Source organism: Colossoma macropomum, unplaced genomic scaffold, assembly GCF_904425465.1.
Source record: "Colossoma macropomum unplaced genomic scaffold, Colossoma_macropomum, whole genome shotgun sequence".
Classification (NCBI taxonomy): Eukaryota; Metazoa; Chordata; class Actinopteri; order Characiformes; family Serrasalmidae; genus Colossoma; species Colossoma macropomum.
Window position 1 is genome coordinate 26,116,395 of NW_023494804.1, and position 26,027 is coordinate 26,142,421.

At 39.7% G+C, this 26,027-nt stretch overlaps 2 protein-coding genes across 5 annotated transcripts in view; both read left to right on the forward strand.

The window, feature by feature from the left end:
* The window catches only part of LOC118824667, a 34,330-nt gene extending 21,556 nt beyond the window's left edge, over positions 1–12,774 (forward strand). For 2 of the 4 annotated variants that reach the window (XM_036594975.1, XM_036594978.1), the window contains exons 2-9: positions 1,235–1,376; positions 1,595–1,760; positions 2,334–2,571; positions 2,686–2,829; positions 2,915–3,077; positions 4,731–10,024; positions 10,123–10,175; positions 11,430–12,774. In XM_036594975.1, coding sequence (XP_036450868.1) covers positions 1,259–1,376; positions 1,595–1,760; positions 2,334–2,571; positions 2,686–2,829; positions 2,915–3,077; positions 4,731–10,024; positions 10,123–10,175; positions 11,430–12,078 — 6,825 coding nt within the window. In that variant the 5' untranslated portion in view covers positions 1,235–1,258 and the 3' untranslated portion in view covers positions 12,079–12,774. Of the gene's footprint in view, positions 1–664; positions 766–796; positions 1,098–1,234; positions 1,377–1,594; positions 1,761–2,333; positions 2,572–2,685; positions 2,830–2,914; positions 3,078–4,730; positions 10,025–10,122; positions 10,176–11,429 lie in introns of those variants that run through there. The other 2 variants (XM_036594977.1, XM_036594979.1) reach the window with 2 other exon arrangements.
* Positions 12,775–15,876: 3,102 nt separating this feature from the next.
* ppp2cb (protein phosphatase 2, catalytic subunit, beta isozyme) lies at positions 15,877–21,257 on the forward strand. The gene is made up of 7 exons (XM_036594637.1): positions 15,877–16,415; positions 18,890–19,099; positions 19,276–19,449; positions 19,590–19,679; positions 19,792–19,953; positions 20,078–20,196; positions 20,513–21,257. Exons 1-7 carry the CDS (start codon positions 16,314–16,316, stop codon positions 20,583–20,585), a joined length of 930 nt encoding a protein of 309 aa, XP_036450530.1. The 5' UTR covers positions 15,877–16,313; the 3' UTR covers positions 20,586–21,257.
* Positions 21,258–26,027: the final 4,770 nt, after the last annotated feature.

The following is a 26,027-nucleotide window of genomic DNA, read 5'->3' on the forward strand; positions in this document are numbered from 1 at the left end:
ATCGACTGTGATTAATGAAATGTCTTTAAACTAAAAACACATCAGTGGTCGTGAGAACAGGTGCGAACAGTAGAAGTGGGTTTCATTTTACATACGTAGTAGAAATAAACATATTCTATTTTCTAGCTACATGTCTTTTTCTGTTATTTAGCAACACTGTACAACTAACATTAATAACTCTCCACTGTGATATTTCTGAATGCGCATTATATGTATGTCTACTGCATGGAAATCAACTTAATTGAACTATGAAAGACAGAGAGATGAACCACCATCTCCTCTTCCTTCAGTAGATCAATGAGAAGTTCTTCTAACTCTCTCATGCTCATGTTTAGCAGCATGAAGTTATGTAATATTGTCAGTTTCCACAGGATATCTCGCGCACAGATCCGTATCTCTGTTATTTCCACATTTATCTGCCGCTTTGCAGAGAGCAGTAGAAACGTACGGTGCATAAACATGCTTCTCCTTTCAACATTTTTCTCTGCTCACGGCTTTTTCTCCTGGTTGCACCCTTATCCGCTATGTATACAGCTGTACGTTTGGCTCAGATGATTAGCGTATGCCAGTTGAGGAAAGTATGTTTAAAGTACTTCAGTGTGTTTTCATGGTCATACAGTCACATGGTTGAAACAGAACAAATGGAGGATCAAATGCTTATCTACGGAGAGTAGACAAAGGTCGATTTAAAGAGGACTGCAACATTAGAAACATGTCATAATCAGGACAGCTCAGCAGCGAGGCCCTCCGCCGACATGAAACTGGGTGAGATTTGTTTTCGAGTACATAGCTGTGTGTTAGAACTTAATCGTGTTGCATCAAAGGGGTCAGGAACCAGCAGGCTGCACAGTTTAGAAGAGGCATTGAACCGGAAATTTAAAAATGGTCAAACTGACAATGGTCAACAAAGCTAGTAGTAATGAGGAGACACATTGGAATATTGTGTTATTTCCGTAACACTGCTACGCAGGAAGCGGTAAAGGATATGAGCAATGTGTGTTGTTAAAAATAATATGGCTGGTCATTTCAGATGGCTACACACACTGTGTTGTGGTCATCTGCTGTGACAGAGCCTTCTAACACTTCTACTGAAACGGGTGGGTCCTCACACATTAGCACGAGAGCTTTTTCCAGATGTTCGAGGCTTAGGCCATCCAAAGTGGTGTTGAGAAATAAACTAGCATGCTATTGCTCAGTTTTCATAAAGCTTAAATGAGGCATCTACTGTTTGCAGGGTGAAATTCTGTAGTAAACCGACATGGAGGGACGAGGGAGGGAAGGAGTCCAGCTCTCCTCAACGAACCCCACTAAGCCTGCTGGCACCCTGGCATTGAGGAACTTCACCATACCCAGGAAGAAGCGGGTGTCTGGACAAGGTTCCTACAATTAACCCACTACCTCAAAATACATGACGTATATTAAGTCATCTTGCTGAGACATGGAAAGATAGCCACTTCGCTTTTTCAGTCAGAATAGAAAACATCATAGGAAATGTTGGTGAACAGCCTGAATTTCATCCAAAGCTCTAGATTTCTTTGAGTATCCGGTCCTGTGGGTTTTAACCATGCTCTCTAACTTGTACTCTGCTGAACAGTCCTCCTGGAGCCTTGCCCCGAGGAAAGCCGGGATTACAGTCTTATTCAGTCCAAGTTGAGAGAGGCCAGATTAGACATGAGGAAGGAGCACGCTAATGCCTGGCTGTGGAAAGATGTAAAGTTAGTGCACAATGAGGAGTTCCTCAAGGAATTCTCAGAAAAAAGGTAAGTTGATCATCACACGCTAGTAGGTGGCCTCTTTATGCAGGCCCCCTAGTGGCCATTCCGCCAGCGGAATGGAAATTGACTTGGATATTTTTATCAGTATGATCAAAAAAAAATCAGACTAGCTAAAACACTGTTGGTGCACTGTGTGAAATGTTGTGACTCTGTGATCAGCTGATAACGAGCAATGAGAGTGGAAAGGGAACCCCCTGCTCTGAAAACTATACACCACATACTTCACCACAAAGACGGCTGTGCCGAGATAAAATGGAAAACCTAACTACAGCTTTCTCGATATCCCAAAAATCATGTACAACTGCCATATTAAAAAAGAGCATATAAATACAATAAAAAAAATAAATAAATGTTGACTTGCTGGCTCCAGTTCACTTCCAGTTTTGTGTATAATACACATTTGTATCAAAATATATTCCATCAATATTTTTGAAGGAAAAAATGCCTAGTTTAACTCCAAAACAGGCAAAAATAGCATACACCTACTGTGAAACCCATTGAGTATGAACCTTTTTTACTTTTTACACCTTAATTAACTTTATGATTCACCAATTGCAGGTCAGAGATGCGTACAAAAGGTAGACATGGGAGAGAAATGGAAGAAAGATTTTGCTTTTTGGCTGGATCTCATGAAATGACAACTCAAATTTACCAGCTGGGTCTAAGGACTGAGACTCAGGAGCAGTATTCTTTGGGAAAGCCATCACATGGGGTTTATTTGTTCAGGCATGTTGATGTGGCCCTGAAGCATGCAGCCACCAGCACGTTAAGTGGGAAAAACCTGATTGTGTTCAAGGTTAGTTGAACTACACTTGCAACTGTACTTGTAATAAATCTTGTATACATATGTTCTTGAATATGTTGAATATTTACAACATTTAATAATTTACATTTCGGTTTTGTTCTCAAGGTCCTCTTTGGAAAGGTGAAAAAAGTAACACCAAGCTTGGATTGGAACAGAACACCAGATCCTATGGTTGCTTTTGACTGTCACATGTCTAAGGATGCAGTGTCACATCGAGAAAGCCTTTCTCAGCAGGTTTTGGGATCGTCTGTAAGTCAGTAATGGCACAAAATAACATAATACATTTTTTATTGCCAAGCTTTTTAAATGAACCATTGCTATGTTATGCCTGCAGGTGTTTCTCTTTGACTACAATGAAAACCAAGAGCTTAACAAAAGACCAAGGCAGTGCTTGCCCTATGCTGTGGTTTCGTTTGTTCCAGCCATTAACGCCACACCACCCACATCTATAAGCCCACCAGCTTCACCTGTTAAGCATCCTACTAATCTTTCACATGGTATGGTAAAACATTCTGCAAACCCAATTCAAAAAAAGCTGGGATGATATGTGAAATGCTAATAAAAACAGAAAGCAGTGATTAGTAAATTCTGTGTGACCCTCCATTAAATTAAAAACAGAACAAAAACACAATATTTCACGTTTTACCTTATGAATTTCAATGTGTTTTGTAAATGTATGCTTATTCCATGCCTTGCAGACAAGCTGGGGTAGAAGCACGTTTACTACAGTGTCACATCACCTTTCCTTTTAACAACACTTGCAAACCATTTGGGAAATGAAGACACCAATTGATCCAGTTTTGAATGTTTTGAATTTTGCCATTTTTCTGTTAGACAAGTCTTTAGCTATGCACCTGTACAGGTCTTTCATTGTTATGTTTTGCCTACGTTTTCAGTTGGAGACAGTTCTGGACTGCAGGCTCTCTGATTACGCACTGCAGAATTTGACTTGGTGTTGTCATGTACAAATAAGGATGGATGTCCCTGAAAAAGATTATTTCCATGAATGGGAGCATTTCGGGTCAGCAGTGTTTCTGGACGTTTCTGGAGTTGGAAGCATTTCTGTGATATCCATCAGAGAAGCATGTCGGTTTTTTAAAGCAGTGCTGTCTGAGGAGTTGAAGGTCATGGGCAATTAGTTGTGGTTTTCAGCCTTACCTTTTACACACAGAGATTTCTCCAGATTCCCTGAAACTTTTGATGTTATTATGCACTGTAGGGAATGAAATACCTAAAATTATTGCAGTTGCTAGCTGAGGAACATTATTCTTAAACTATTGGATTGTTGCTGATTAATTTGTGGCAAACCACCCTCACTCAAAAAGTACTTGGTCACTCCTGGATGCTCCTTCTACACCCAAGAACGATTGCATCACCTGTTCAAGATGTTTTTTGAACATTTCACTGCATTTCTTGCCTTAAATTGCCCACGTCCCATCTTTTTTGCAATGTGACATTAGTTTCAGAATGAAAATATATTTACAAATAACAAAGAAGTTGGGAAGGTAAAACATTACATATCTTTGTACAGTTTTCATTCAAGTACAGGTCATGGTGGATTTTTGAATCTCTGCTTTCTGTCTTTGCATTTCAAATACTGGCCCAAGTTTTTTATAATTGAGGCTTGTATAATAGACTTAATAAACTAGCCAGAAAGGTTGCCACCCATCTTGGATTCTCCTGGATTATGCTGGATTTTAGAATCCCATTTCTGAATTCCATTCTGGGACACAAAATGTCCTGGATTCTAAGCATTTCTTATGTTTCTTTTTATCAAATGAAACTATTTGCATACAAAGAATGGGTTTGATTAGATTATCCTCAACACAGGGACAACTGTTTTGGAAAAAAGCCCTGTTTTTTGACACATTTAGACAATAGGCAGCACTCCAACATGGTAACTGAGAGGATTAGGTTGAACTGACATCTGTCTACTTTAGACTGCATCGGAAGCATGGCTACTCATCCACTGATTCGGTTAAAAATTAAGCCACTGGCTGAATGTCCAGGAGTGTTACAGGGCTGAGGTGGCAACTCTATAGCAGATACGAATTCTCTCATATATTAAACAAGAATTCTTTCATTTGTATATTCAACTGTGATGACGCATCTTGAATGTAACACGTTTTTTTTTCGATCCACCCTGGCAGGCCCTCTGGAACGTTTGAGAGGATGCACTGTGGCTAAGAGAAGAGGAAAAGGAGAGAATGCAACAGTGACATTCAAACATTTTGCCACACAAGGCTGCCCAGGGCCAGATTACACATCCCCAACTCATGGAGTAGATCCTCCGATTCAATATAATGAACTGCAAAACCCTCTTCTTTTCTTTCCTTCACAGCTATATATGCCACTTTTTCACACAGCTGGATATTTCAGTCCGTCACTACCCTATGTTGATAGCATTCCTTTTCAGAACAGTGTTCCCTTCCAGAACTATCCAGACGAATCCACATTTCCTCCAACCACAAGCGTTTATGGAGGCAACACAGAAAATAGTGGTGTAACACCTCAAACATCAACAGAAAAAATTTCCACCATTGTCTATTCCTCTCGATTGGTCAAGGACCCAAGGTTGTCCAGACAAGAGACAAATACAGAAAAGAAAAGCTCAGAACAAGAGACAGAAAGCAGTGTCTCAGAGTGTGATGAACAGCCACACCCGCAAAACAAAGAAAGGAAGAACGAATTCACTAGAACTGTATCATGTGAGAAACAGTCACTGGACATGGCTGAGGAGCAGAGTGGGGGCTGTTGCCTCAAACTCCCACAAGATGATCTGCCAGAACCTGATTCAAATCCACGGCCAACAACTGAAAATATGCCTTCAATTAAGCTATTCAAAATGAAGTTTCAGAAATATGCTGCATATTTAAGGATGTCAGAGGAGGGGAGACACAAAGTTATATGGTCCAAAGAAGACCTGACACCAGAGCAAAAACGATCACTGATTGACCGTGTACATTTCTATGAGGTGTACTACCAGAAATATAAACAAGGACTGCTCTTTCAGAAAGACACTGAGACAGAAAATGTATTGGGTTTGTCTAATATGGAGCCTAAAAACAACGAAACATGTCTGTCCACACTGAACAAGTCTCCTTTAATATCACAAGATAGCACAGTGAGACATTCAATAAGCTCTGAGGTTTCTAATTTGACCCCCACCACAGATTTGCTAATTACTGAAAGTCCTAAAGTAGACGTGTTCAACACAGCCAACGAAAAGGTACTACATAATGGTACTGAATCAACAGCAAAAACCTTGAAGGAAAAAGGTTATCCACCAGATTGTCCTGAATACTTAGCAGAGCCTCCAGATGGAAGTGTGGTTCAATCTGAAGGAGAACCCAGTGCTTCAGAGCAGTCCCTTGAGCATGGTGCCTTGCTGTTAAATACTTCACAGAAGAGAGAAGCCATAGAAAGCGCAGCAGATTTTGAACAACCTTTGTGTCCAAGCTGTCCTTCAGAGCAAGTCAATGTAAATCCCCAAGATGTCAGTGAAAGGAAAAGTTCCACAATTCCAAGTGAATCTACACTAAGTAATAACATGGAAGAAAATCCGGAATTCCACAACATCACAGCCATGGATGTGGCAAACTGTGTTGACATCTCAGAAAGTAATGATCTTCCCTCTGCTACTGGAATGGGGCCAGATCAGAATAGTCAAAGGAGCACTAAAAATGAAGACAGGGAACCACTGACCCATTCTGAATCTGGTGACAGCTCTGAGATGTCCATAGAGGTTAAGAGGGGAGAATTACGACAAGACAACACTATTCACAGTGCATTATACAAGAGATTACAGCTGGGTCAGCTGCTGCCAAATTTAAATGGAGCAAACACTTTCTCCAACAAATCTTACCTCCGGCCTAAAGATCTAGACAAAATCCCTTGCATCGGTCAACTATACGGTCATCTTAATGAAACAGTACTGAAGGAAGACAGCAACAAAGCTGAGATACAGAACCAGGAGTGTGGAGACCTCCAGCACATCGTGATGAAGAGGTCCAATCAGGTATCTGCTACAACAGAAAGGCTTACTCTTTCTGAACGATTCTCACAATTGAGAGGCCTTCAAAAGAAGCTAGCAGTCTGTGTTCACAAGAAACCCAACAGCAACACAGTTTATTCCGCTGGTGATGTGAAGTCTAATCCAGAAGGTCTATCTTCAAGCAGTGATGGAGAAAAAGAAACTGAAAGTAAAAACATTAAATTGATTCAACTGTTGGCACAGAGGTTCAATGAGACTAGGTCACTGGCCAACTGCAGACACCTTAGAAGGAAACGCTCAAAGGTGTTAAGCAGGAGAAAGGCAACTTCCAGTGTATGGTCTTTAAAACATTCATCTCAATCACCAGCCCATTTTCTAAGGAGGGCACTGCATCTCAGGAAAAGACACTTGCGGAAAGCGATGAAAAAACGGAAGACAAAACTGGTTTCCCAGCATCACATTTTGTCTAGCAAATCAACTTTAAATCCATCAACTTGCGCACCACATACTACTGAGACACCTGATAATTATGAAGTTTCCGATTCACACCTTAACTCGGGTGCAGCATCTCAATCTTCTGGCCCTCAAAGTCACAACCAACTTGAGACCAGTCAGGATACTATTACAAGCGTTTCAACTGAAGATCACTCTTGTCTAAATACATCTGTTGGCGAAAATAAGTCAAGTCATGATAATGAGTTTGTGCACATCTCTCAATCCAAAGAACAACCGACAGAAGTCTGTGAGACTCTTTCGAGGATTTCAAGCAACTGTGATATCAAGAAATCACAGGGAGACATTCCTTTAGACATAAAAGAACCAGAAAGAGGAACAAACAACAGCAGCATCTGTCATCAGGAAAAATCTTCCCCGGTCACATGTCCTGGTGACAATGAGTCAAACAACGATGGTGAGATTGCAAAAGAAAAACACAAGGAAGAGGCCGCATCTCAGAAAAACCTACCACAGGCCAACGCAAAGGAAGTAGGGAAGGAGAAGTGTGACACAGAAGAGATATCCACTGATTACAATGCTGGAGCTTATGAGGACAAGAGTAACCCTGTTCAGGCAGTCTCAAGTATCCCTAACGATATAACCTCAGGTAATACGATCACCGCCTGCACTGCCAAAGCCCGGACAGCTATGACTCCAGATTTACCCAGATTAATGAATAATGATGAGGCAGACAGAGAGACAGTGACAGAGACACAGACTCTTTATGACAGTGCTGTGGACAGTGCCAGGAGTGGTGTAATCAAATCAGTTGTAGATCTCACAACTAATGTATCAAGTACCAGAAAAACAAGAGCGATGGAGGCCAATGGCAACATTCAAAACAGTGATCCGTGCAGTCTTGCAAACAGGACTGACGCAAATGCCGAATTGTTTTCAAGAGCGGAGACATCAGTGAAAAGTGCCAAAAATGATTTTATCTCATGTCATGACAACACAGATCATCCTTCTGAGCCAGCTTCAAGGTCAAAACCTCTTGTAAAGCATACGAAAAGCAGTGGGATAATCAACTCACATGTGGAGACTACAGCAGATTTGCACAACAAAGTCATTAGAGATGCAAAAGAAGCAGGCATTGTTGCAATGACGGGCAATCTGCATTCAGCCTGGCAAGGACAAGACAAAAATAATCTTCCTAGCACCAGCACAGAAACCCAGCTCATTTCTAAACTAAGAGATTATTTGACCAAATTTGAATGCACTGTCAAGAGACAGGAATCAGTAAATGTGAATGACCCAGTAAAGGATGGTCAGGTGCCAATGGCTTGGATAACTTTAGATAGCACTGTCCATAAACAGCAGTTATTTGACGCAAGACACTACAACAGACTGGATTTGGCTAATCTCAGACATCAACGGAGTGACCTCTTTTCAAACAAAAAAGACCATTCCACTAACTACATGTTGCCCTCAATAACAAATGAGGAGGTCACTGGAAGGGCCAATGTTCAAGATGAAACCGCCAATGTCTCAGTAGCCCTTACCAAACGCAAAGGCTGCAACCAACCCAAAAGTTATACACCAAAAAGGACAAGAAGGAGCAAACTGACGAGGGTTAGTCCAGATAGTACCAGCATGCTGGAAACAGCCCAAAGGGATTCTCCTTCACTTCTTGTAGTAAACAAAGACCCGGATCAATCGCAGATTTCCACCAGCATAACCACCATGCAGCAATGGATGCAAAATCATGGAAATGCAGTGCATCAAAATCAGATTGCCCATTCCCAAAGCTCAGAAAACCTACATGGATCAAGTCCACAGCAATCTCAAGTAAAACAGTCAGCTGAGAAAGCAACTAAAGTCAATAAACAAACCCTTTATGACAAGAAAGTACACACATGTATCCAGAAGGAGTACAGTGTCACGGACATCTCAAGCACTCTGAAGTTAGCTGACCATGCAGTTTCTGTGGCAGAGCTCAGCTCTCTGCAGTTGAAGTGCAAAGCCATGCTGCAACATTTCGTCTTAAACTTTGAACGAGATCACAAGGTTTTTTTCAACGAGTCCTGTATTTCAAGGAATCTAATCTTGGAAAAATATCTAGACCACCCACCTGTGCCAGTGGAGCTAAAATTCGAGGGCTTGAATTCTTTCTTGGAGCTGCAAATGATGCTGGAAGCCTCTCAGTTTGTGGAAAACAAAATGAACTTTCTGAGCAGAAAACCAACTTTCAGGAGTTTGCTTTGGTACGATCCTTCTCTCTATGGTGAACTCTACAAGGGGGCTGTTGGGTTTCAGCAACAGTCGTCACTGTTTTCATCATTCCAACAGTGCCTTGGCAGCGAAGGTTACAGCAAGTTGCAGGAGTACTACGCTGCAGTCTCCACACTGCACCAGCAGCTCCAAGATGCCCCTGACACATCATACTACATGTACTTGAAGAGCAAACGAGAGAGACTTGAAATAGAAGCTGCACTCAGAAATCCCCCCGATATTAAGAGCTTCTTTTTATCTGTACCAGTAGCTCTCATGATGAACTTTGGAGACAGCTTGGAAAGCTTGGAAAAGGCACATAGCATCGTGATGACTTTTGTTGAGACACCCTCAGATCGGTTGCCAGGGACATTTGACGTAGGGAAAGCTGAGCATCTTTCCATTATATGCCGATATCTCCAAGAAAAAGTCATCTTTATGAAATCCCACGAAGAGATTAGTAAAGTGTCATGGTTTGGCTTGGAGCATCTTCTTTACGACGCATCTAAGCTTCTTGTGTGGAGAGAATCGGAGCACGGAATATCAAACGAAGTGCTGCGCCAATACAAAAGGTCAAACCCACAGATTGTCTATGGAGTGACGGAGGCTGGTGTGGCATTGGTTAACAAAATGGAGCAGCCTGTGGAAACAGCACGAATCGCAGCACAGCAACAAATAGATGGTGTCAGGAATTACAGGAGCATACAGCCAGGGATCTCTACTGAGAGGACACAGAGTGCGCTGGTAAGATTTGAGAATTAACTCAAAGTTATAAAACTTTGTGATGGATGAATTTTAGCAATAAAACGTAGTTTTAAACTGTTGTTTTTGCCATGATTTAGGATCTTCAAACTGAAGACGGAGTGAAAGAAACCTATCAACCAGCCAGAAGAAGGTAAGAAAACATCTAAAATTAGGCCCTAGAATGATTGAAGTACAAATGTAGGGGCTAATGTAGTCCTGAAACTTGCATTGTACTATCTTGCCCATTTTTTATGCTTTTACACAGCAATTATGAAGATTTTTTTTATATACAATCAAATATGGTGCTAATCTCTAAGTAATAGGACAGTTTTGGCTCTGTATACCAGCACTTTAGATCTGACACGAAACATAAACTATAACTAACAATCACAAACATAATCTTGTATTGGGTAACAATTGGTGTCCTTGATGATGCTCTGCCAAGCCCATACTACAGCCATTTTGATGCTCCTGCTTATTTCAGGGCACTTTCTGCATTCAGTAGGGTTCAAGTCACGATATTGACTTGGTTAGTCTATTTTGTAGCCCTGATTAACTTGTCAGATATGGCATTGTACATCACAGAAGTCTGTTCTGAAACACACACTTTAAACCTAGCGCCCTTAAGGTGGACTTGAAGAAAGACTGCAGGGCTTAGGGCACCTTTTGTGACAGGCCCTTATCCTCTGAAAAGAGTGCATTCTGCATGGCTACTCCTTAAATCCTGCAACCTAATTGGTTTCTTGTATCCTGTGCTCTGATTTGCCACTTTAATCCTGCAATCCGATTGGCTAGTTGTTTCCTGCGCTCTTGTAGTATTTTACATTACTAAATGATCTGCTGAAATGGGATAAAACTGTGTAAAACTGACTTTACCTAATATAGAGGTAAATACCCTTAAAGTAAACATGTCAGTCTTCATTTTCACTCATTGATTTATTTTAGTAACAGTCAGTTTGCTAAAGCAGTGGCTCCCAATCCTGGTTCTGCTTTGCAAGTTTTAATACTTTTAACACACCTGATGCAACTAATCAGTGCCCAGTATCCCAAAAGCACCTTAGTTTGATGTGAACTGGTAGAGAGAATATTCACTGTGATGCTTGTTTCTCCATCTAAGAATCATCTATATACTAAGTTGCTTTCAGGAAACCCAGCCCAGCACATTAACAGGCTTGTCCTGGGTTGCAGTGGTTATGTCTGATCAGGGAAAACACTAAAATGTGCAGGGCAGGGGTGCCTCCAGGAGCTGGGTTGGGACAAAACAACAAACAATGTCACAATCCAATGACTATAAAATTATTTATAAACTACACTGTTGTAATGGTGGCAATATGAGACTGAGAAGTGATTCACATTTCTCTTGAGTCACTCAACAGTTATAACACTTATTCTTTGTCATCTTCAGGGCAAGTCATCCACCCCTGGGATATAACTTGAACGATGGTGGTGTTACCCCACACATTCAGCCCATTCTGCCAGCCCAGCTTGGAAAATCATCTCCTTTCACTGCCTTCCCTCAGCAAAGCAGTGCAGTGCACTGGAAGATGCCTGGAACTGCTTGGGACTGGAACCCACCAGGTGTAGGCCAGACCTCAAAATCACACCCTGAAATAAGGGCTCTGCTTTTGTCAAAGAGGAGGGCAACTGTACCATGTGCAGAACCAAGAACAGACATCCAGAACAGCCATGCAGTCAGACAGCAACAATGGCCTTCACCCTTTATGGTAAATCCCAGGGCTGTTGAGAGAATCAGCCATCAGCCGACGACCGGTGCATCTCATCATGCTGAACATCGAAAAGAGCAAGCGAGTGACGCCAATGTGCCCCTGTTACAGCCTTATTCTTTTCCAACAAGTTCTGTAGTACCTCCACCTCTGTCACTGTTACCATTCTCAAACACTTCAAACCAGGTCCCACCACATGAGATCTCGACACCAATAAACTATCCTTACTTTCTTTTTAACGGGCGAACATACTCCACTGCGGCCCCCTCTGTGCCTCTGCCTGGACCAGCCCTTCATACCGAAGCTCGATACCATCCCCACCCAGTTTAGAGGTCGCATATGGTATCTGCTACTGTTATCAGACTGTAATATACAAATACACTTTTACTAATTTCCTTTTTATAAAATAGGCATATTCTTAAATAGAGATTCCAGAAAATTCTGGACTCTCTTCTTAGGTTGTTACTCACATCCTTCTCCTGTTGAATGTTTTCTTGTCTTGTTGTGCATTATTTGTTTTTTCGAATTCATGTAAATAGAATATAACACAGTATGTCTATTTATATTGTAAAATAATAAGCTTGTAAAGAGATGTTACGTTTGCTTCCTTTTGTATTTATAATGCAGTGCATCTTAACATTAAATTGTTAATACATTTTTAATGGCAAAAATGCATTTTCTGTGACATAGCTTCAAAACAGGTGGTCAAAGATATGTACCTATGAAGACATTGGATCCTTTTTATTATTTTATTATTCTCATTATTACTGTGGGTGTTTAAACTGCTATGTGTGTGTCCGACCGTCCCCCCAGATGAACACAGGTCTTCCGGTGAAAGGAACTCTCACTGACAGGCCATTGCTACAGGGACATGGGGTCCAGTATAGGAACTTTATTTAAGAGAGTGGTTAGATCACTAAGAATGGACTTTCAAATACTTCTGCAACCTAAGATGTTAAGTCTGCTATTTTTTTATATTTATAATGTGGTGCATCTTACATTAAATCATTTATACATTTATGAGTATCACAGATTGCACTTCCTGATCATTCCTTCAGGACATTTTGTTAAAGACATGCACTAGAGATGGCATACAGTGCTGGACCAGATATTTGGGGTGAAGCTCATCTTAAAAGGGAATTGAAATGTAAAAAAAAGTAATTTGGTGTTTAGGATAAAATCTTGTTTCAAACCATTTTTCAATCATAAAACAATGTATCCAGGATTAGGCAGTGTATTCATAAATATTTTATGTAATAACATTTTGTGACATTGTGTTAAACTCTTCAGATTCTGAATACATGAGATATTTATTCTTATTATAATTCTGATATGTTTGATGTGAGGAATGAAATGATCCATCAATTACCAACACATGAATCAACACTTACCTCCCATTTAGGGTCACAGACGGCTAAATCTCTTATTTCTCAATGTGTAAATGGACATTCTGGAAAAAAAGTATGCCATTGGTATCAGATGTGGGTAGCCTAACCCCTTACTCCAGTATAAGTATTAAAGTATTGTTACTTCAGTGACCCAAGTGACCTCAAGTACCTTTTCAAAGAACAACCGACAGTACAAAAAACAATACTTACTAAGAAATACTGACTTAATTTGACTACTTACGTAAAAACAAAGCACTGAGCTTCCCAGAGAACTGCAGTAGAACTTCTTAGTGCATCCAGCATCTTTTAGAACAGGAACTGAAGTTTGTTTGGCTTGTCCTCTTTATGATGCATTCTCAGTCTAAAATAAAATGCGAAAATGTGTAGCAAAGCAGTCCAGGTTCTGTCTCCAACAAAATAGAAATATATTAAATGCAAAAAAAGGAGTTAGTACCTTAATGTTAAAGGGGACTTCACCCAGTTTTGTTAAACCTTGTAAAGTTCAGTCACAGTTCATTTACAAATTCAAACCTGTTCACAGTGGTGGACAGAAACCAGGCTAATGCTTCTAAAAGCTACATCACAGATAGTTATTACAAGTAGATAGTTCTGAATATGAGCCTGATGCTCAGAAGTTGTTATATGATAGTTTTAAGATAAGGTTTGGCCTAAAACATATGTTTCAAACACATTTATGGTGGAGAGGAATATGCAGGGTGTTATAAGGCAATAAAGTCCCCAAAGATTTTTTTTAAAGTTTGCCACTATTTTAACATAATACATATAATCTCAGAGGACACGTGACATTTTGGGTAGTAAATGAAATGGCTAGATTTGCATTGTAGACATCTGGTGACTATCACCACCACTGCGATGAATTCCCCTTTATTAACTAAAATTTAAAAGTAAATTGCTGTCCTCATGATGAAAAGTATGATTTTTTAATTAGCTCTCACTGTAGGCAAATACAGTACTATGCAAAAGATGCTGAAAAATGCATAGCATGTCCTTAATGTTCGTTTCGACTGGAATTTAAATAAATGAAGAGACATTAGCACAGTACTGTATTACAAACAGAGCACTGGAAAGCGAAGCTAAACAGAAAGAAAAACAAAAGCTATAGAGAAAAAAGATAGACTGATAGATAAGGTTCCTCTTCAAGTAACAAAATTAGGTCCAGAGTGCAGAGAGAGTGCATGCCAGTCTCTCATGGCTCAGAGTAGAGAAGAGGTTGGCATGCAACCCTTTAGGAGTAACAACCAAATTCTCTGTATTCATGAATAAATTGTGTGAGAGATCAACATAGTTACACTACCAGGCAGACTACTAGGTGTTAGCTCGCGAAACCAAAACCCAGAACAGATGCAGTGTGCAGGTCTGTAATGTATAAGGCCATCACAGTGTGGAACAAGTTACCAGTTATAATCACAGAAGCACCCAACAAGGCAAGTTTTTAAAAAACGTCTAAAAATACATTAACAATAACCCTAACAGTAATTAACCAATCTGGACAACCACTATGAAATGCAGTTTAGTGTTGTGATGTTTATTTTTTTGAATTTGTTTTTTTTTTAGACATGTTACATTTGTCTTGCTATATATGTTATGTGTTGTTGTGTTGTGTGTGGACCCTATATAGAGTATCTAGCTTTTACCTAATTGGCAGCTAAAGTGTATCCATAAACAGAATAATGAAACAAACGAAATTGCTCCTTTCTAAATATGAAATATTGGCATCAGTCTAACAGTACACCGACATCTATGTGTGAAATATTAGCACAACACAAACTGAGAAACAAGCAAGCAGGCCTGGCTTAAAATATATATATATATATATATATATACATATATATATATATATATATATATATATATATATATATATATATATATATATATATTGATGGTCTATAAAAAATAGTGCTTCTTTACTGTGAAGAGTTCGTTACACATACACACACACACACACAGGGCATTCACTAACTAACCTGAGGCTCAATCCAGTTAATGTTGCGCTGTGCTGATGGTGGACTGGGCAGAGGTTTGGGAAAACCTCCTCTCTGAAGCTTAGCAATGCAAAGTTGGAGTTGAAAAGTGCTGATTTCCTCCAAGGCACGAATACTCTTAAAGTCACTGAGGTCTAAAAGAAAAATGAAGGAAAAAAAAGAACAACTTTAATTGCATAAAGTAAATAATACATAATGCAGTTACACCCATGCTGCTGTCCTGGGTTGTGATATGTATTGAGTTCTGGGGATTTACATGGTTATTTAAACACATCTGTTTACTTAAGCAGGTATTCAAATAGGAGGGGACAATATAGCAAAAAATATCTTGATATTTTCACTATATATATATATATATATATATATATATATATATATATATATATATATATATATATATGTGTTTGTATGTATATATATATATATATATCATCAAAGTAAAGAAACTCTATTTTTTTAAAGACCATCAATGGCGCAATTCGGATTTGTTTTAGAAAGGGTAAAGTGGACAGAGACAGGATCAGCTACACTTCAGAAACAAGCCCAAAGAACAATATTTGTAAGCGAATTTATAGAAAAACAAACCCAAAATCGCTTATAATAAGCGGACTGGTCAACCGTGGTTAAGAGACCTCTTTAGTCCTCTTGTCCGCTGGAGGGCAGCACAACATTTGCACCGAATACTCAGCCGAAGCGACGCGTTTCCTCCGCGAATGCCTTTGCGATGACGCTGATATGAGGCAAACGCAGAGCGGCCATTACACAGCGGGTTTCCCGGGGAAGGTCGGTGGAGCGGCGAGCCACCAAAATAGACCAACGACAACGTGCTGGTCCCTTCGAGGCGTCCTCGATCAGTACACCGTCATCGGAAACCGTAGAGACGGATGAACGCTCTGAGTCGTCTGTTTCACAGCTGTAACCAACCCACTTCGACACGTTAATTAAATAATACCGGAAAAAAACAGTTTCGGTCCGCTAAGCTAGCTGGAGCGGCCGCCTGTACCGCTAAGCGAAAATCTAGCTGGCTGGTCAGCGAGCGGAGGGGCTAGACGCAAATAGCAGCACCGGTCCGGAGGGGGATATTAGCAAACGCTGCTGAATCACAAAACTAACGTCCAGCCTCTAAAAGCCATAGGGAAGAGTCCGTTTTACCTTTCAAGACGAGCTCGGAATGGATGATAAAGCCTTCACTAAAGAATTAGACCAGTGGGTCGAACAGCTGAACGAATGCAAGCAGCTCACGGAGAACCAAGTGCGGACTCTGTGCGAGAAGGTACGTTACAGTCGCTAATCTGCTAACTAGCTAGCTGTACGATACGGCTGATGCCTTTTAATTAAAGATTTAAAATCAATATCGCGATGTAATGTCGGCCGGTTTCGAATAATCATCGGATTTCATTCCATTTCTGTGAACACGACTGGCTAAAGTTAACGTTAGCTGCTGTAGCTTATAGCTGTGTATCTGAGGGTTTTAGTTAACGTTAGGCTAACAGCCAGCTAGCTAGCTAAACAGCGCAGTTGCCTCGCTTGTTATTTCAGGTCAGAATAGCACACAGGAGCACTAAATATAATATTAGCTGTCATATTTGGCTACATAAATGGTTTGTTTTGACGGTTAGAAGTCCGAATTTTGTGGGTTTATATATTTTTTTACTATATAGGTTATATACGTATCGTATAGGTTATTTTATGTGTTCATCCATGTGTTGCTTAGGTGTCTTTTTTTTACTTAACTTTTATTTTTTTAACTTAAAACTAACGGCTCCATATTTTATGTTTCACATTCACACGTTTTATTCGTCTTAAACTGTTACTGTCGCGGTTTGCTAGCTAACATCCGATAGCTGTCTCAACATGATGTTAGTTAAGTTATACACCTACTAGGCTCTTTGTTTTTAAGGTTGTTGTTATTGTTGTTATTTAATCTAGACTAGGGGTTGAATTTGGTATAGAGTGATTACGTTATCCGTGACTGAATCAATACCGAGTTAATCTTCCACCTGATTACTGAAGGTGTAATATGATGAAGTCATTCCAAGACAGTGAGTTGTTGCTGGGCTTGTCACATTTCTATACTCTCAGCAGGAACAGTCCTGGGAGCTGAGTTGAGGTTGATAATTAGCTACAGTACTTTGATGCTGGTTTATAGCGCTATTATCTTCTTGCATCAGCTGTTTTGATACTTGCACGTTCCAATATGGACTTTGTGGCCAGATACAATTAGTAAAAGTACTAGTTATCAAACGCAAATAAGAGTAACATTCAAAATTAAAACAGACTAGAAGGAGGTGCTTCAACCTGTTATAAGTGAGGTGCAACTAAAAAAAATCAAGGAAGACTTGGTAAGGGGAAAAAGGTGCAGTATTCAGTCTGTATCATAGCAAAACAAGCACTTTGTTGAGTTAAAAACATCACTATTCAGGCCACAAACATGGCCTACGTACATAACATTTAAAGAGGGCAATACCATCAGATTTTTTTGACTTAAAGTGCTTTTTGCAAGCGTATCATCTGATACTGCTGAGTCTTTGTATGCAGACTATTTCTTATATAAATAGTAGCTAAGGTACACTGTCATATTAATGATAACGTATATTTTGAAGGCCCAGTCTGCAAGCTAATAAATGTATTACACTTGAGTGTCATGAAAATATAATATTGTCCACTTCTACTTTGTTCTGTTTTGGTCAGAAAGGTTCAGTAGCTAAATCCTGTATCCAGTACTCAAAGAACTCTGAACAGACGTCAGACTGTGTCTGTGTGTATCTGCTTTAGGTTTTGTACATTGATGATTTGTTGTAGTTTTACAGGAATAATTTCCAAACTTGCTTGTAAGGATATTTGTGCTCTTGATCATGTCTGTTTGGGCCTTGTTGAGGAAAGGGAAGGTGCATACTTAGACCTTACTGTGCAGAGTGGTTCTCTTGGGCCAAGCTTACTCCTGTCTATGGCACCCGATCAAGAGGGCAATGTAATGTCCTGTTTACTATGTTAAATGAAAGGGAAAAGACAGTAATCTACATAGTCCCCCTACTGTGCTAAAGAGGAATGGGACTGCAGAGAAGAGGTCTCCATGGAAACGCTCTCATTGTCTCCATGGTGATACCGGGGGTAGTACTTACAGCTGATATTGATTTGATTTCAGAGTTTTACAAAGGTCATTTAGGCTCAAGAACAGGCAGAGGGGCAGAGTTTCCGACTTGTGTGTTTTGATCGTTTTATTTCACTCTTGTTTAAAAATTAACACATTAACCATGAAAGAAAAAAGAACAAAAACGCTGGGCCTATTTATAGTCAGTGGCTGATTTGAATTGATCATGCGCTGTATTTGCCTTCGTTACTGCGCTGTGGACAGTAGAGGCTGTGTTTTGGAAACAAGATCTTTGATTCATATATACACCGATTAGGCATGCTTCAAACTTTTATGATCTCTCTTTCTCTGTATTTAAACTTACCTGTTATTGAACCTTCTTAGCACATACAATTATTTAGCAATTTTTATTTGGCTATTTATCCAGGTTAGTTACAGCTATAACCACATGTAGGCTAGATTATACAGACTGCAGTGGCCTTGAGAAGTAAACACAAGTGGTTAATATAATTAAATCTTAAAACATTTAAATACTAAAACCTGTGATTTAGACTTTTTTTTCATTGAAATACTAATGGTTTACTAAATCTCAGAGCAAGTTGTTCATTAAGTTTTTCCAAATGACTAACTGATGCTGTTTTCTGATATCCACGCAGGCTAAAGAGATCCTAACTAAGGAGTCAAATGTGCAGGAGGTGCGCTGCCCCGTCACAGTCTGTGGCGATGTGCATGGGCAGTTCCATGACCTCATGGAGCTGTTCAGAATTGGAGGGAAGTCGCCTGACACCAACTACCTGTTTATGGGCGACTATGTAGACAGAGGCTACTACTCCGTGGAAACGGTTACACTTCTTGTCGCGCTTAAGGTAAAATAATAAACAGTAGAGTTGTAGTGAGCAAGAAATCAAGTAGATTATTCAGATCTTGTAGGAAAGTTACGCTTTACCTTTAAACATCAGGTCATCTTTGCTTTTGCTTTGGTCAGCTCAGTTGAGTTTACTAGTTAAGTATTGCTCACAATAATGCACTGTGTCTTCAACAGGTCCGTTTTCCTGAGCGCATCACAATATTGCGTGGCAATCATGAGAGCAGACAGATTACACAGGTGTATGGATTCTATGATGAGTGTTTGAGGAAATACGGCAACGCAAACGTCTGGAAGTACTTCACAGACCTCTTTGACTACCTACCCCTCACAGCCCTGGTTGATGGACAGGTGAAGCCATGTAGCCATTCTCCTTATTTAACTTTCACAATTTCTACAGAATTCCAAGACAAGTTTAGCTGATGTTTTGTCTGGCTTTTATTAACTGAAGTTGAACTATTTGAAAGCTAATATTTTCTTTTCTTGTTCAGATCTTCTGTCTCCATGGTGGGTTGTCTCCATCAATAGACACACTGGATCACATTCGTGCTCTAGATCGTCTCCAGGAGGTGCCTCATGAGGTTAGTGCTGACACTGAATTAAATTTGTCAACATGACGTACTTCTCTGTTGACCCAAAGCAATGCTAAAATAAAAAAGGATTGTAATTAACACCGTCGTTGGTCCATTTCAGGGCCCCATGTGCGATCTGCTGTGGTCAGATCCCGATGACCGTGGAGGCTGGGGGATCTCTCCTAGGGGTGCTGGTTACACTTTTGGACAAGACATTTCTGAAACTTTCAACCATGCCAATGGTCTTACTCTGGTCTCTCGTGCCCATCAACTTGTCATGGAGGTGAGATATTGAATTCATATCTAAGACTAATTTAGGAGAAAGAAAACATTACATGCATTTTTATTTTATGGTTTGAGATGTTAAAGTACATGTCAACAATGAAACTTTTTTTCTCCCCCATTAGGGATACAACTGGTGTCATGATAGAAATGTTGTCACCATATTCAGTGCGCCAAACTACTGCTATCGCTGTGGCAACCAGGCTGCCATAATGGAACTGGATGATACTCTTAAATATTCCTTGTAAGTATTAATTTTTGATGGCTGCTGTTTTGTAATCTGCATTCTCATAAGATAAATCAGGAATCTTGGCTAACAGTAGTCTAAAATATCTCTAATCTCAAAGAACAAAAGTGGTTGTGGCTTTTGAAACATTTATCATGCTCTCTAGTAGTTTAGAGCGACTCCCGGTGCCACTGTGGTGCTGTTTCAGCCATTGGATCTTTGAAAGTTTTGAATGAATTTTGCACAAGCAAATGCTGGCAAGTGACATGAAATATGTTGGTGTGTGCAGCTACAATTTGCTGTTAGCCATTCTCACCGTTGTCTTCTTCCACAGCCTTCAGTTTGATCCTGCACCTCGGCGCGGAGAGCCCCACGTCACCCGCCGCACCCCTGATTACTTCTTATAAACACACACACTGGCCTGATGTAGGAACACGACCTCTAAAGCAAACAACAAAACAACAACAAATCCCGACATATATACATATTCATCCCACCGCGTGTATATATATGGGGATGTGTTACGACATGACATGAAAGCACTAACATGGACCAAAATGTGCCATACAAGCATTTAATGCAGAAATACAAATTGCCCTGTGTCTCAGTACTGCTACACAGTGTCCCGTTTAGCCTATAGTGCAATTGCCTGCTGTATACTATGGATAGTAATGTTCTCTTTGTTCTTGAATTGTACATTACTCTGAGCAAAAAAGTGATATTTAGCTTTTCCCCCCTTCGGTATCACTGGACAAAATGATGTACTTTAAGTTGGCAATGCCAGGCATGTGAAATAAGGTAACATTTTATACCAGTGCACAAGCTTACATCCTTTCCTGTCTTCACCAAAAAAGAAACACTATGCTATTGGGAATGAATGCTTAATCTGAGGGAGAAGCCTCTTCCTTTTTGGGAGTGTATGCTTTCATGTATATGAAGCCCTATCTTAACTCAACTGTTCCCCCTTTGTCTAATCTTACCATTTTTTGTGTTTACTGTCTTTTCCGTGTATTTGTCATGAAGTGATTGCCTCTTCTTTGGTGTATTTGAACTAATAAAGTACTTTTAATCGCAACCTACTCTAAATCATGTGTTATATTTGATGCTGAATGATCTTTATGTAAAACACATCTTCAGTAGAAAAGAGATGTATTATATTGACAGCTAGATACAAATATGAAGCCATGTATTGTAATCTTAGTTTGACCTCTAGTGGTTTGTCTTTCTTACTACAATCTGAAGGGCTTTCTTGTATCTTGGTGCCACACGATGGGGACAAAAGCTCAAAGTGATGATACAGAAAATATCATTGCTGACCCAGGATGAGTCTGCTAGTTTGTATTACTATACGTAGGATAGGGGTTTGGATAAGGGCAGCATGACCTACCCTCAAGGTGCGAAATACAGAGGGTCCCAGGGGTTCAGGATCCCCTATTTAACCTCTTGGACCCACAGAACGTCTCCAGATAAAAATTCTGGAGGGTTATGAAAAACTTTTTTTTAACGTTATGCTGTCTGTTAGGAGAAAAATAGACGCACAAACACAAATTCAAGGAAAGCTCATTATTTAGCTGCTTCATCTACAATCTGCGAATTTACCTTTGGTGTGCTTAACTAACTAGAGATACAGCACTGGTCTGCCTCAGGGTGGCGCTGTAGCAAATTGGTTCACCCGGTTGATCTTTCATAGCCTAGAAACTGTAACTTTACAATACACCGACGCATTTTTGTAAATTATAAAAACTTTTTGAACAGACTGATGGAAAGAGTGAAACATTACTTATTTCTGAAACTGAAGACCAAAGAGGAGCTATGTAAGATCTCCATTAATGTGTAGAAGGCCGCATTATCAACTAGAAAACAGCATTTCGAGTGAGTTAGCAGCCAAGACAACATCAGACTTATTCTATTCCTATTTCCTCCGTTATGATAATAACATGACTACAAAATGCCAGAAGGCGCCCGCGAGCGAGTCCTCAATGAATGGAGCTACATGGCTAAACATAAAAAAAAATTAAATTCTTGCCCAGAACTTTTCTTTCATTTTAGAAAGCAGAAGATGTATTTTACTACAAAAAACAAAGAAAACTTACCTGTTTCCCTTTTTCTTTAGAGCCGGTTTATGAGGAGTCTGGCCACTTCCTGTTTCCTCCCGTTATATCGAAGCAGGACTGCTAAACAGCAGAGGGCGCCCGCGAGCGAGTCCTCAATAAGCGGGGTGAACGGAGACAGACGGCTAAAAACGAAAAGTTAGAAAGTAGAAGAATGTATTTCACTAAAAAATACAAAGAAATCATATAAAAATATCACAGCTGTGTTGAAATGTTTATGCTGTTCTGTGTTCAAGAAATTAATATATTCTTTTAAATTAAAAATGTTCAAGCATTTATAAACTATAATTTTACTCGAAAGACTCACTCGGGAATGCCCTCTAGCGCTTCATTACAGAGTGGTAGACAGACCAAGTAAAAACAGAGGTAGTATCGGAGCGGTTTATGAGGAGCCCGGCCTCTCCCTGTTTCCCCCGGTAATTTAAAACCAGGACTGCGAAGCGCCAGACGGCGCCCCCCGAGGGAGTCCTTAACGAATGGGGGCGAATGTAGCTACACGGAAAAATGAAAAGTTAAAATAGTTTATAATCACTTACCCAGAACTTTCCTTTAATTTTAGAAAGTAGAAGAGTGTATTTCACTAAAAAACCTACCGTCCCTATTTTTTTACAGCAAACAGGTTTTGGGCAGCAGGACGCTGGCTTTACTGTTACTGAGTGCTGATTGGTTGGCGAGCGGAGCAGCTCATTGGCTTATTCGCGCTCACTGACGTCATGAATGAGGCGCCGTTTCAAAGGCCTATAAAGGCGTTTATCGTAATGTCTTTGTTATTTTTTGTCATCTGAATTTCTGAATCTATAATCACATTTTTACTAGTAAAAAATACAAAGTATAAAATTACAGATACCTACAACTACATTTCCACTAGTTGAGATTCTATTTACAGATAACTACACTTTAATTTTGACTAGTACAGTTGTACAGTTTTACATCTCTGAAATGCAGTTGTAGATGTCTAGAATTCTTTTTTGACTAGTAAGAACAATATTATTGATATCTAAATGTACAATCATAACTACTAACTACTAAGCACTTTTGACTAGTAATAACTACTTTTTTAACTTTGTATATGTAAGAAACAGATATCTTTAATTATGACAATAATTATTTGACCAGTGTGAATTACATTAGAACTGTTGGTAATTAAAGATATCAAAAATTAAAGTTAAGACTTCCCATAATATCTTCACATATGTCTTCAATAAAGTTTTTGAGATTTAAAATATAGTATGAGAGATTTACAATTAAGTTTCAGATCTCTCCAGTGGCTTAATGAATACAAAAACACATATGAGATTTGCTTTTCATGCATATTCATGTGAGTGACATTAGGTGGGAAAAAGGGTGGTATGTGTGCAGCAAGTCAGCAGTGGGCACAAGATAGAAGTCGAGAAGGAGAGGAATGAATGGTAGAGGAAGAATCTGACATGTTCAACAGAGTATTAATGTGGTCACATTAGTGAGCTCCACGAACATAGACTATATTTCAGCACCTAGAAGATTAGTTGAAGATTGACAATTATTACCAGTTTAACTAGATAACAGCAAGTAGCTTTACTGGCCATGACATTTTTATGGTGGACTCTAAAGTTTGAAATAAAACAGAGTTTAATTTGTGATTTCAGACCTAGTTGTACTGCACCATATAGTTTTAAAAGTAGGTTAACTTGTGATCTGTTATTATGTGTGCCTGGATGTGCCAGTGTAAATAAACAGCAGGTTACTGTTGAGATCAGTTATTGGAGGTTGATAATTTCCTCCAGTATGATTCTTCCTCCAGTTTAAGTGAAAACTAGGCCTATTCAAAGTCCTTTTTTCTGGCCTAGTTCAGATTAAAATCTTCTGGTTGACCTGAATGTAACCAAATGAGCTAAATATGTATTAGCAGGTGTATAAATTTGCAAGCCATGAAAAATACAGTATTATATTAATTAACAGATCAACATGAAAGCCAAAGTATCTCCCACTCCTGCCAAATGGAGCTAAATGTTGGCGAGAGGTCTGCCTCATCCACCAGACGTGCACAAACGTCACAGTTATTGAGTGCAAAGATAGACTGCTGCATACGGGGTAACAGGGCTGTAACCCTACACAGTGAGCTGTTACTGGTAAAGATGTATGTTGATATCTGTATTTACATTAAAGAGATTTGTAATTCAGTTTTGACTAGTAAAAATATATAAATATAAATTTCACTAATAAAAATTACAAGTCAGAATTATACTGTGACTAGTTGGAATTATGTTTTTACTAGTAAAAACAGAGTTATGACTATCGCGTGTCATTTTAGGCTAAAATGGCTTGCCTTATGAACATGTTCTTTCGTCAAGAAGAGGAAGCTCTGCAGAATATCTGCAGTTTGTTGGAGTCGGATAGTGATGGTGGCGTTGATGGAATTAACGAGTCATCTTTTTTACCGACGAAAGCTAGGTGAGAAACTTATTATGAACATTGTAAGTTGCCAACTTTCAAGGCTGACCTGGCATGATAATCTGCAACATTGACAAAGATTGACCAAAACAGGTGTATTTTTGGCATAAGATGTATTGAAATCAGTTTGTTATTTTCATGGTAGTGTGAGACAGGACATAAAAGCGTGCATCTCACACCAAAAGCGTGAACGTTGGCAAGTCTGCTATTGATTTTGACTTGATTATTACTCTCTTTGTAATATATACACAGTGTAGCTATCAGTAGATATTTCTTTAATAATTTTTAATCTTTTACCTGTGTTATTGGCATGTACATGTACAGTGATGAGCAGTCGGTAACATCTACAACCCCAACAACGAGCACACGTAGGTCTACTTGGAAGGAGTGTGGGAGGAAGGATCAAACCAGCTGAAGATCTCCACAGGCCCATTCAGCCAGCCACACCACAGCTTTGAGCCCTAGAACACAGAGAATGATTCTGATTCATGCCCCACAGAGCACCCGGAGCCCAGGTGAACACATAAACCACACATTCACTGATAAACCTTTTTCAGTTGTTTTTCTCCACCGATACAATGAGGACAGTCTGCAAAAACACCAACAAACATACAGAAAAAAGCAAGGAAATTGCTAAGAAGTACCTGCTTGGTCTACTCATATACACAGCATTGGTGTCACTGCCAAGTGTCCAAGACTACTGGAGACACTGGTGTCATTTCCAGCCACTGTCAAGGCTAGACAGATTCAGGGTGTTATTATAGAACGTCCACCTCAGTGATTCAGAGGAGGATGCCAAAAATGTTGAGAATAAGGGAACACCACACTACGATAAATTGTTCAGAGTCATGCTTCTTATTGATGACATTTGCAATGCCTGTCAGACTTATTCCTCTCCAAGAAAGGAACTGGCAGTTGATGAGAGAATGGTGGCAACTAAGGCAAAAACTGTCATGGCCCAGTATTTGAAGGACAAACCAGCAAAATGGGCGATCAAGTTTTTTATGTTGGCTGAGTCAAGCAATGGCTACGCCATTAATTTCATCGTGTACACTGACAAAGCTCACAAACCCAGCATGCATGGAATGTCATATGATGCTGTCATGGAACTCTTTCAGCCATCATATCTTAGGGCTGGATTCTATATTTATATAGACAATTTCTGCACCAGTCCCAAACTGTCTCTTGACTTGGCCAGAATGAAGTTTGGAGCCTGTGGTACCTGCAGGGACAACAGGAAAGGATTTCCCAGAACAGCAAAAAGAGGCACCGTAAGATGGATCAGAGAGGGCACCCTGGTCTTTGTGA